Below are 12,562 nucleotides of genomic sequence, written 5' to 3' on the forward strand. Positions count from 1 at the left end.
AACCACGGAGCCCCAAGGCAAACCAGTGGAGGGACCTAAGAACACCCGGGAGCCATCATTAAGGGTCATCTAGATAGAATACTAGATAGAACGCCAGTTTTTGGTGTTTTTTTTTTTTTTTGAGGATATAAAACAACATCTACAACATAAGCGTTGGAACAAGTGGTAAAATATGAAAATGAATCACAGCAATACAATATGCCAACATACACAAGACCAATAAGCCTACATTTACTGTGCTCTTCCTGCAAATGTTTGGATCAGAGACCCACCCATGTGGCCAAGAGGCCAGCAAATCTAAAAGAAGTGGACCCAGAATATAGGGATTTGGAAAAAAGGAAAAAAAAAAACATTGTTTGCTTTCTAGAATCTCCTATGTCAGCTGGTTAAAAAAGATCATTTAGAAAAAAAAGATTTTTAACCTTGTTTCTCGTTATAGTAAAAATGGGAAAAGGAACAAGATCCTTCAACATTGGAAGCTATCACTGGGTATTAAATCACACCTTTGAAGAATATTCCCAAACCCATCTTTTTTCCACTAGTCTCCTTTCTTCTCTTAAAGAATTGGAATTAAATGTCAAGGGATTACACTTCCACCTCTTAACACAAGAGACAACTTGCCTAAGGTACTAGAAACTTTGAGGATACTCCAGGGCTCTACCTGGGAATGGAGATCTTGACTCTGAGAGACAAAGACCTCACAGGATCCCCAGCCCCAGGTTAATGGAACGAGGTATTTAAAAACCAAGGGCTGTTCCATTCCACTTTCACTTTCTGTGAGCCAAGCAAGCAATAAATGAAGGAAACTCCCTGAACCGCCAATTAAATTCACTTTTAATAACTAAACAAAACATGTGTAAATGAAAGCTAATTTCAAAATTACCCAATAAAAAAAAGATGACAAAGGTAAAAATAAGCTAGTGGGATTTGAATATAAACAGTTTCACTTTATGTAAAGCTAGTTTAAACATTATTACAGTTCCTACAGTGAGTTTATTCTTGTTCTTATGAAGGACTCAATATTTTGAAGGACTCAGTTTTGCTTAAAGGCATATTTAAAGCTGGCTGTAATTGCTGCTTTTACTTTACACTTGGTTCTGTGAAGAACGCGGTGTAAAGTGTATGTGTCAGCGCCAGCTGCTGTAACAAGACAAACTAAGTGACTTAAACCACACACCTTTATTTCTCACAATTCTGGGGACTGAAGTCCAAGTCCAAGATGAAGGTCCCACATGGTGTGTTCCTGGTGATGGCTCTCTTCTTGCTGTGTCTTCACATGGTGAGGAAGAGACAGCAAGTATGAGCACTCTGCTGTCTTTTTCTCATAAGGACATTAATCCTGTTTGATCAGGGCTTCACTCTCATGATCTCATTTAACCTTAATCACTAACCTAAAGTCCCCATCTACCTCCAATTGGGAGTTAGGGCATCAATGTGTGAATTTTGAGGGGAAATAACTCAGTTGCTAAATGGTGTTGGGAAAACTGGAAATCCATATGCAACAAAATGAAACTGAATCCCTTTCTCTCGCCATGCACAAAAGTTAACTCAAAATGGATCAAGGAGCTTGATATCAAATCAGAGACTCTTCGTCTGATAGAAGAAAAAGTTGGCTCCAATCTACATATTGTGGGGTCAGGCTCCAAATTCCTTAATAGGACACCCATAGCACAAGAGTTAATAACAAGAATCAACAAATGGGACTTACTTAAACTAAAAAGTTTTTTCTCAGCAAGAGAAATAATAAGAGAGGTAAATAGGGAGCCTACATCCTGGGAACAAATTTTTACTCCTCACACTTCAGATAGAGCCCTAATATCCAGAGTATACAAAGAACTCAAAAAATTAGACAATAAGATAACAAATAACCCAATCAACAAATGGGCCAAGGACCTGAACAGACACTTCTCAGAGGAGGATATACAATCAATCAAGAAGTACATGAAAAAATGCTCACCATCTCTAGCAGTCAGAGAAATGCAAATCAAAACCACTCTAAGATACCATCTCACTCCAGTAAGATTGGCAGCCACAATGAAGTCAACCAACAACAAGTGCTGGTGAGGATGTGGAGAAAAGGATATTCTTGTACATTGCTGGTGGGACTGCAAATTGGTGCGGCCAATTTGGAAAGCAGTTTGGAGATTCCTGGGAAAGCTGGGAATGGAACCACCATTTGACCCAGCTATTGCCCTTCTCGGACTATTCCCTGAAGACCTTAAAAGAGCATGCTACAGGGATACTGCCACATCGATGTTCATAGCAGCACAATTCACAATAGCTAGACTGTGGAACCAACCCAGATGCCCTTCAATAGATGAATGGATAAAAAAAAATGTGGCATCTATACACAATGGAGTACTATGCAGCAATAAAAAATGACAAAATCATAGAATTTGCAGGGAAATGGATGGCACTAGAGCAGATTATGCTTAGTGAAGCTAGTCAATCCCTAAAAAACAAATACCAAATGTCTTCTTTGATATAATGAGAGCAACTATGAACAGAGCAGGGAGGAAGAGCAGGAAGAAAAGATTAACATTAAACAGAGACATGAGATGGGAGGGAAAGGGAGAGAAAAGGGAAATTGCATGGAAATGAAGGGAGACCCTCATTGCTATACAAAATTACATATAAGAGGTTGTGAGGGGAATGGGAAAATAAACAAGGAGAGAAATGAATTACAGTAGATGGGGTAGAGAGAGAAGATGGGAGGGGAGGGGAGGGGGGATAGTAGGGGATAGGAAAGGTAGCAGAATACAACAATTACTAATTGGGCATTATGTAAAATTGTGGATGTGTAACCGACGTGATTCTGCAATATGCATTTGGGGTAAAATTGGGAGTTCATAACCCACTTCAATCTAATGTATGAAATATGATATGTCAAGAACTTTGTAATGTTGTGAACAACCAATAAAAAAATAAAATTAAAAAAAAACAAAAACAAAGAAAAGCTAAAAAAAATAAAAATAAAAAAAGAAAAGTAAAAAAAAATTAAAAAATTAAAAAAAAAAATAACTCAGTTGCTGGCATGAGCGCTGCACTGAGAAGCCTGGACTGATGAAGTCCCTGGATGAAGATCAGGCCTGTTCTGCACCATCTGAGGACCAAGGGCACCTTCAGACACAGAGGCTGTCTTCAGGCAAGTCAGGGAATGGATGCCTAGAGCCAGTTTCAACCCCCTAACACCTGTTAATGCCCCCCAGAAAGCCAGCTTTCCCACCATGCCTCCCAAACCCAGGGATCTCAGGATCTGAGATAGCTTCAGGCAAAGATGGAGAGTGGAGGTGGGACCCCGGCCAAGTGGAGACAACCAGAGGTAACTGCGGGAGGAAGCTAGGAGTGAGAATTTCCCAAGTGAGAAAGACTAGGAAGAAGGAAAAGATTGCTTCCTGTTGGGGAGAAAGAGGGAATATTCATGTGCCCAGAAACCCACTGAGCAATACAAGAAGAACAATATGGATATCCCAAATGACCTAGATGGATCTCAAGAGCAAGAAGTCAATCTCAAAAGTCATGTATTCTATAAGTCCACTTACATAACATCATTGACATTATGTTAAGGTGATGGCTCAGATCCACACATGTGACAAAATGTCCTAGACACACACATCATTCCAACGCCAGCTCCTGGGTTTGTTATTATGCTACCATTATGTGAAACATAGCCATTGCAGAAGACTTGGCCAAAGACACACGAGACATCTCTGTACCAGCTTTCTAATGTGCCAAGAATCTGTAATTATTTCAAAATTAAAAGCTTAAAAGCAAAACTACACATAAGTATAAATGCCATGCAAACACACACTCACACACACACACACAAATTCAACATGTGCAGAGTAGTGTCAGTGGCAAAAGAAAGATTTGCCATGAGAGTAAGAAATAAATTTGATGAATTGAACAGAAGCCAAGACAAGTGAGAATAAAGAAGATAGACTAGTAGGTAAAAGAGGTTTTATAGCCACATGAAAGAGTCTAAGCTTAGTATTTCCCACATGAGTTAGTAAAAATCCCAATGTCCTTTCTCATGCCCATATTCCAGAAGTTGGGCTGATTAAAACTTAGATTCCATCATGCAATTTGCTGCCAGTGACTGGCTTCCGGTTCTGTCTCTACCTCTCAGCTGCTTTGACCTAACAACCCCCACATTCTCAGGCCCTTGGTCTGCAAAAGTCAAAGGTAACACCATTTCTCAGAAATTTCCTCCAGGAACTTCTGCGTGATGTTGTGAAACCTAGAAGTCATGGGTCCTCTGGAAAAGCTGAACGAAGCAGCCTTCTGTGACTTCCCTTATAAGCATCAGTGTCAGGCTGTATCCCTTACCCCTCATAACACATGGGGGCATGTAGAGCACTGAACAAATTTCATGTCAAGAGCAGCTGTGATCCATCAAGAATTCCCGGGGGTGGGGGACACTGCGGTCCAGCTGATTACTGCCAAAGAAAAACCTTTTCCTCCCTATTTATTCATGCAGGATGTCCTGTCCTTTTGTTTGAAAATGATGAAAAACTAATGATCTTGAACAGAAATGTTTCCCTTTCAATAGACGTATCTAAGGAAGGACTGAACAGAGGGTGGATTCCAGGTACAACCTGTCCCAGCCGATGGTGGCCCTCCTCAGCAGCTAGGAACTGCTTGCTTCCTTGCTCAGGCTGTCAAACAGATTTAAACAAGCTCCAGCTACATCCTGACCATTCATGCAAGAGTGTGCTGTTTCCTATCAACGTAAACCACCCTTCTGACAGCTTTTAAGGGCGATGACAAATCTTTCCTCATGAACTTTATTTCCCTGGAGCCAGTAACCTTGACCTCCTCAGGAATGGTCATCCTCAAGACTGTAGGCAGGTCAATTTGCTTCAGGCAGAAAAGATGATAATTCACTACTCTGTGCAAAACTAGAAAAAAATATTGGACTTTGAAGCTGTAGATCACATGATCTTCTCATTATCCATTTTACTTCTTAAAGTACACTTTTGACATTTCATAGGTATATAAACCAAGCTCAGAAGTCTCTTTGTCACAGTTTTCTTAGTACAAATGCCACATGTTTGCCAAAAAAAAAAAAAAAAATCGAATGGAAAACCTAGCGTGGTGCACACCTGGCCCAGGGTAGCTACTTCTAACTTAATTCCTAAAGCATTTCATTATAACATCAGCTAGTTGGGGGCCCATTCTTGACGCACTTAAACCTTCTATCTACTCCTATTTCATCAAAATATCCTTAAGTAGTAGAGGTCATTTACTAGGATCATTTCCAGGAAAGAGATATGGGGCATGTCACTTACTCCCTCTGGTTTTGAAAATATCACTATCTGTTGAGTTTAGCTTTGGAGTCCACAGGAAAATATGTGTCACTGTGAACTTAGTGTCTTTTCTGTAAAGGAGGCTAAAAAGAGAAAACAGGGAGCTAAGAGAAGAACTGCAGATAGACCACATGGAAAGACAGGATATTCGTTTAGGCAGCCAACATTTGCTGAACACCTACTTTGTGCACGGCACTCAACTAGACTTTGAAAGAAATAGAAATACAGTCTGCTTTCCAGATGTTACAAACCAATAGAAAACAGTCTTGGGATGTGAGGGGGAGATGCCAGGTGAGAATTTCTGTAGTGGGAGATGGTCTGTGGCACTCAGCAGAGAGACCCCCTAACACTAAAAATAGGAAAGAGGCTGCTGATCATTGAGACCCTGCCACTGACTGGATGTGTCATTTTGAGCCAGTGACTTAGCTACTCTGAGCTTCATTTTCCTTAACTGACAACTGGGATAACAATACAGTATCTGCTTTTTGGACTTGTTTTTAAAATCAGGACAAGGACATGAAATTCCGTTTAAACAGGAGAAATAAATACCGAAGGTCTATTGGAGAGCACTGTGACGAGAGTTAACAATAATGTACAGTGTAATGGAAATTTGAAGAGCACAGAGTTTAATGTTCTTATCACACACAAAGGTTAAAGTCTCCGAGGTGATGGATATGTTTGTTAGTTTGGCTCAGTCATCCCTTGATGTATACGTATATCAACATATCACACTGTACCCCAAAATCGTACAATTAAAACAAACAAATCAAGTCAGGATGATGTAGCTGAGGCATCTAGCACAGCGCCCGACTCTCAAAGAACAGAGGTAGGGATGAGTGACGTTATCAATCTCGAGCCCCGAATGTTGCCCGGGGCTCATGGATATTCGAACTCTAGAAATGACCTTGATTAGTCCTTGTTTACAGATGAGGACCACTAAGTGTTGCATCTTCAATGTCCTGCAAAAGGCCCATGTGCCAGTGGCTTAGTCCCTGGCTTGCAGCTGTTGAGAGATGGTGGAGTCTTAAAGAGGTAGAGCCCAATGAGAGGGCTTAGGTCATCAGCACAAGTCCTTGAAGGGAACTGTGGGACTCCAGCCCTTCCTCTTCCTCTCTGCTTCTTGGGTGCCACAAAGCGACCAGCCCCACCCCACCATGGTCTCCCCACCAGGACATACTGCCTGAGCACAGGCCCAAAAGCATCAGGGCCGATCATGCATACCTTGACACCTCTGAAGCCATGCACCAAAGCAAACCTTTTCTCTTTTTTAAATTGGTTCTCTCATCTATTTTGTTACAGAAATAGAAAGCTGACTAACACAAGGACATTGAGACTCAAAAAATGTACCCAGCACCACGTGGGTAGTAAATCTCTTGGGTAAACAGCCCAGTGTTCTTTGCATGGCACAGTTGTTTTGTCCTCAGCTGCTATAGAAACCCAGGTTTCCACAGAGTCCTCAGTGGTCCCCCCACCACAAGAGGGCGAGAGGCAAGGGGGCCAAGGAGGACTTTACCAGGTGTTTGTGCTAGATGGCTGCGTGCACACCACGCTGGGAACTTTTCAAGAGATTCTCCTGCTTCAAAATAAAAAAGAAAAAGAAAAAAAAAAAACCTCACTTGCTACAGGATGTTGTTTGATCTTTATGGTTTTGGTAGAACAGAGCCTCCGAAGACTTTCAAGCAGTAGATAACAAAGGTGAAACGGCGTTTTAGAACATACAAATGCTGTTCTTGCAAGTCACAAAAGCAAAAGATGGAGGCAAGTCCTTGTCAAACCCCCAGGAAAGTCGCTGCGTTTCACCATGGGCCTGGTTGAAAGATCCACAGTTTCCTTGAGATGCCTGTGACCAGGGGTCACCTTAGAAACAAACAGCTGATCCAAGAGTACAGGAGGGCTGGGGGTGTGGCTCAGTAGTACAGCACTTGACTGGCATGTGCAGAGCCCTGGTTATAATACCCAGCACAGTGGACATAAAACTTGGAAGGGGGACTTCTCCAAATGCCCAGGGACAGTACAAGAAGAAACATAAGCATCTCTTAGGTGACCGTAAAAGAACATTGAATGAGATATCACCGCCCCAGCAGGCTAGAGGAGTCAAGGTGGTTCTCAGGTGTCTTGCAGAGTTTCAGGCTAACCATGTGGGACTAGTTCATATGACCCCCAAGGCCCATGGTATGGGGACCCTAAGAAGAAATCATAATCAACCGACAGCCAATCAAAGAACAAATAATCACTTAGTCTTTGCTGTTGGGTCTTACAGGTCAGGAGTCTGAGTGCACAAATGTATGTGTGAGCGTGCGTGGGCGTGCGTGTGTATGCATGTATGTACGATTGTGCCTGTGTGTTCGTGTGTTCCCATGTACATGTGTTTGTAGGCGTGCGTGCCTCTGTATGAGGGTGCACCTGTATGCTCCCTGTGTGTGCCAATGGCTATTTTATCATCCTCAGAATAGCCCTGTGAGTTGAGCCCTTGGCTCAATTTATTGAATTCTGGGATTTGCCAAAGATCCCATTAATAATACCTGGTGAAGCTGACCTGAGGCTAGCACAGGGTCATAGAGTAAAGGCTTTGAGTGCTCAGGAAGTCTCATCCAGGGAGAGTGTCAGGGCCAGCTGGACCTGAGTCAGAGGCAGGCAGGAGGCTGTCCATAACAGGTCCAGCCCCACCTGGTGCGAAGTGGTTCATCCCTTGAGCAGTGAGGTAAGCTGCCTGTCCTCTGCTCCTTTTCAGCTCTTTGTGAGAGAACCGGAAAAGAGGCTGGGAGTCAAGGGCGACATCCGCCAGCATCCTATGTTTCGGGAGATCAACTGGGAGGAACTGGAGAGAAAGAAGATCGACCCACCTTTCAGGCCCAAAGTGGTGAGGACTCAGCTGTGGGACGATTGTCCACCACTCTCCCATCCTCACAGGCTGCTCCAAGCTCTGCCCAGTCCTGACACCTCCCCGGCCCACCCGCTGGGGAATCATTTTCTGCTTCCAGACAGGCGAACTCCCTGCGAGCTGAATCTAGGGGTATTCGCCACTGAGCTAGACCCCAGCCCTTTTTATGTTTATGTTTCTCATTTTAAGACAGAGTTTCACAAAATTTCTAGGCTGGCCTCCAATTTGCCACCCTCCTGCTCCAGCCTCCAGGTAGCTGGGATGATAGGCGTGCACCATGGCACGGGTCTTGCTTGTAAAATTTAACGTCTATAGTCAAAATGTCCCTGCATGAAGAATGAACTTCACAGTGTGTCTGGGTGGGATATGTATTTTGAGGGGTGGCTGTCAGATGAGAGGGGCTTCTGGCAGATGCTATGTACATACTTAGTGGTCACAGGCTGAGTGGTCCAATCTTGTCCCTAAACCTGCATTCTATGTGAGGAATGTTGGAACCATTTTTCCATTCAAGTTTAGCTACCATCTGTAATGTGCTCCCATAGCTACAGTCTCTAGTGGCAATCATTAAGTGTTCTTCAGCTGAGGGAAGGAAAAGTAAATCAGTGTTTAGAAAAAGATAGATCTCTGACTTCCCGTGTGCTTTTGCACTAGTGAAAGTCACTAACCTATATCAGAAAAGGCAGAGCAACCTGGCTTACAACAAGATGAGCATCATAAAGTGGAAACAAAAATGAACCACAGTCAAGGTAGAAAAAGTTCTGGAGATGGGCGGTCATGGTTATACAATGACGAGAATGTGCTTACTGCCACTCACCTGTACTCTGAAGTAATGGACCAGGAGTGGTGGAGTATACCTTTAATCCCAGCTACTCAGGAGGCTGAGGCAGGAGGATCACAAGTTTGAGGCCAGCCTCTGCAACTTAGCCAGCTCCTCAACAAATTTGAAAGACCCTGTCTCAAAATTTTAAAAAATAAAGATAAAAGGCCGGGGCTACAGCTCAGTGGTAGGGTGCTTTCCTATCATGTGGGAGGCTCTGAGTTCAATACCCAGCACTGCACACACACAAAAAAAGTTAAAAGGCAAATTTCATCTTATATATATATATATATATTTTATCACAGTTTTTAAGTAAGTTTTTAAAGTAAGTAGTAAGTGGTGAATTTGCCAGCTTTAAAGCTTTAACTATTGCTGGTGATTGCTGCGAACAGGGTCATAATTACTTGGCTGGGCATGGACCATCTCTGCCATGGCTGCTGAAATAGCACAGGCTTGTAGGTTTCACCCCAGGAAACAGCCATAGCTGTTACCATGACAGCAAATGGCTGGAGGAAGCCATGTGCCTCATCGCCAGGGTTAGAAGAGTTGTTCTTAGCATATGTCTCAGGCATACATCTCAGCCGGGCCTCTCGCCCTCTGACTAGTTATGGTGATATCACATCCAATACACTATTGACCATTTACTTATGATAAGGTGAGTTTTTGCCTGATTTTGGCCATGGGAACAGCTGGCTTCCTGCCTGACCTTCTACTGCAGATTAGCATTGACTTGATATTTGCCATATAAAAATCAGATGTTTGATTTGGGCTTGATCCACAGGACAATTCTCAGTTCTGCTGGTAGGAAGGCATTTCCCTGGCCTGGGGTCTGAGCAGCTGTTTGTAGACAGGGGCAGCAAGCTCTCGACCTCACCATCCCAGAGCCCCTTGCGGGTGGGAAGCCTGACCTTGATTTTGCTCATGTGACCCTCTTTTGATAATGGCTAATCTCATCTTTGAAAGCTGAAGTGTACTGCATGCCGATCAGAATTCATCAATAGGTATTTGTTATTACTGGCCCCGCCTCTTTTTCCAGTCTCGAGAACCAATAGGACCAAGGATCTGAAAGGCGCTTGTCCCAGTCTGTGTTGTCTCTAGAAGACGATAAAATTAACACAGGCAGAGGAATCAACAATAGCAAAGGATGCGGATAAAAGAACAGGAATATATAACCTGCCAGGTTCCTTCCCACCTCCTTCCCTTGCCGCCTCCCCCACACACACAACACCTCCTCACCTCTGTTCCAGATAAAGGACAGAGATCAAATGTGGGCTCACCACTTTTTCAAAGGTGGCCAGTCCTCCTTCACAGAAATTCTGAACGAGGAGCATTAGATCCTATTGAATGAACACCGGGGAGCCACGCTATGTGGATTTCATGATATTACTAAAAAACTGATGACTCTGGATCACAGAGACATTCACTGCCAGCCGTTCATGATAACCTGTAAGTTTCCTTTCGGTTTAGCGTTTCCCCAGATGCCAGCTTTGTCAGACACAGATGATAGCCTTGACAACCAAAGATGAGATCATGAATGTAGCCACTGATTTTCCTTTTCCCTTTTTCTCCCCCTTCATCCATGACCCAGAAATCACCCTACGACTGTAGCAATTTCGACAAAGAATTCTTGAATGAGAAACCCCGCCTGTCGTTTGCTGATAGAGCCCTGATCAACAGCATGGACCAGAATATGTTTAGGAACTTTTCCTTCGTTAACCCAGGGATGGAGGGGCTCATCTCATGAATCCCGCCTCTACAGAGCCTCGAGGGAATTCATCTTCTTCCTGTCCCCGGTTCCAGCAACACTTCTTAAGGTCCCTTCTTCAAGAAGGAAAAGGAAAGAAACACTCGACAATAAAGGCTGAGTGAGCCCTTTTAGCACCTCACGTGACATTTTATCTGTAGCAGAAACCAACTCTACTTCACTAATGACAAAGGTCCCGTTTTATCTCCTGGCATCTTTCACAGCCGACCTTGAAGTTAGGTCATTACTAACCCTAGCTATTTACTTGAAAAATGGCTCTTTACACTGTGAAAGATTTGAAACCTAATACTTCTCTAAATTACGGTTCTTCCCTTGGGCATCAACTGCTGATCAATGAAATGTTTGATGAATCAAGGAGCCAAGTAGTACAAAGACGGAAACAGCCATCACCTAGCCTAGTAGTGGATCTCACTTAGCCGCAGACTAGTAACCACTAACCCATTTCACGCTACGCGTACCTGCGGAATGGTAAATGGATTGGTGGGGGAACCCTACATAGGTTCTAATAGGATTCTTCACAATAAACGAAGCTTGTAACTTGAGATTCACAAATCCATTCATTCTGATTAGCCATAAAATTCACAGGAAAGAGGAAAATGGAAAGAGCTTGTGTGACTGGATAGGGAAGGCTCACTAATTAGAACACCTACGCTGGTTGTCTTGTCAACGTAGAAATTAAGTTCAGAGTCCAACAAAGATAGCATCATTTTACCCCTGTCCGGCTGTCATTCATCACCATCCTCACACCACGACAAGAAGAGAAATGAAGTGCACGATTTTTCTAAAAGAAAAGATCACCAGTCCCTCCTACGCCCTCACTGTTGTAATTTGAGGACAAGCCTCTCTTTAGGCCTCATTCAAGATAAACAACCCATGCATGCGATTTGCAGTAGTCAATCTCATTTTATTAGAATCCTAACTATACATTTTAAAGTATTTGTGCTGTTTGTATATTTTGGTAAACTGTTGTGACTTGATGACAAAGAGGTAGATGTGTAAAAAATGGAATAAATAAAGAAAGATGCTTCTTAATAGTTTAATTCCCTATTTACCACCCCACCAAGAACTTGTTTCTGTCATGTTGATCTTCAAAATGTAGCTAGCATTGACTGGATGTTTAAAAATTCAGAAATCAAAACACGCCCAGTGGCTAAGAGATCCAGATAAGTCGTAAATCACCATCACCGTCTCTCCCTTCCCCTCCCTGTGAGATTTCCTGAAGCAGCGTTCTGCCATGTCACCTCTCCATCACCACCACCCACTCGAGGCTCTGCCCTCACACCTCGACTGCCTCACTTCCTCCAAAGCTGTCCCCTTTCCAGGCCTGTGGTTCTTGTTCCGGCTGGTTTTTCTACAGGAAGGATGCGGTCTCTGACCTGGCCTGCTCGGGCTCCCTGATACACTATTTTCCTGTGGCCTCTCTTTCATATTTGCTTGGCCCTCTGTAGCTCCTTCTCCTTCCTGCGCTTCCCGTTGGTGTTTTTCTCCCACTTCCGGTCTTCAATGACCACTCCATGCCATGCAGACGGTCTCAGATCCCCATCTCCAGCTCTGGCCTCTCTGCCAGGCTCCAAGCCGACTCCACGAGCGCGGTGTGCCTGTAGTGAGCCCATCCCGCTTTCTTGTGACCTTGTTCTCTCTTTTAGTTCCTGTGTCTGTTGAAGACACCACCGGGGCCCCAGGGACTGGGCTCAGAACCTGAGTCATGACCAACCATTCCTTCTCCCCCTCTAACCTCCTAAGTTTCTTTCTTTACCAAATCCTATGATTCTACCTCTGAAGTCTCTGAA

General features: G+C 43.6%; 1 protein-coding gene across 2 annotated transcripts in view; it reads left to right on the plus strand.

The window, feature by feature from the left end:
* The window catches only part of Prkcq (protein kinase C theta), a 119,168-nt gene extending 107,369 nt beyond the window's left edge, over positions 1-11,799 (plus strand). For both annotated transcript variants that reach the window (XM_026391827.2, XM_026391828.2), the window contains exons 17-18: positions 8,041-8,169; positions 10,596-11,799. In XM_026391827.2, the coding sequence (XP_026247612.2) occupies positions 8,041-8,169; positions 10,596-10,751 (285 nt within the window). In that variant the 3' untranslated portion in view covers positions 10,752-11,799. The remainder of the gene's footprint in view (positions 1-8,040; positions 8,170-10,595) is intronic.
* Positions 11,800-12,562: the final 763 nt, after the last annotated feature.

Source organism: Urocitellus parryii, chromosome 9, assembly GCF_045843805.1.
Source record: "Urocitellus parryii isolate mUroPar1 chromosome 9, mUroPar1.hap1, whole genome shotgun sequence".
Taxonomy (NCBI): Eukaryota; Metazoa; Chordata; class Mammalia; order Rodentia; family Sciuridae; genus Urocitellus; species Urocitellus parryii.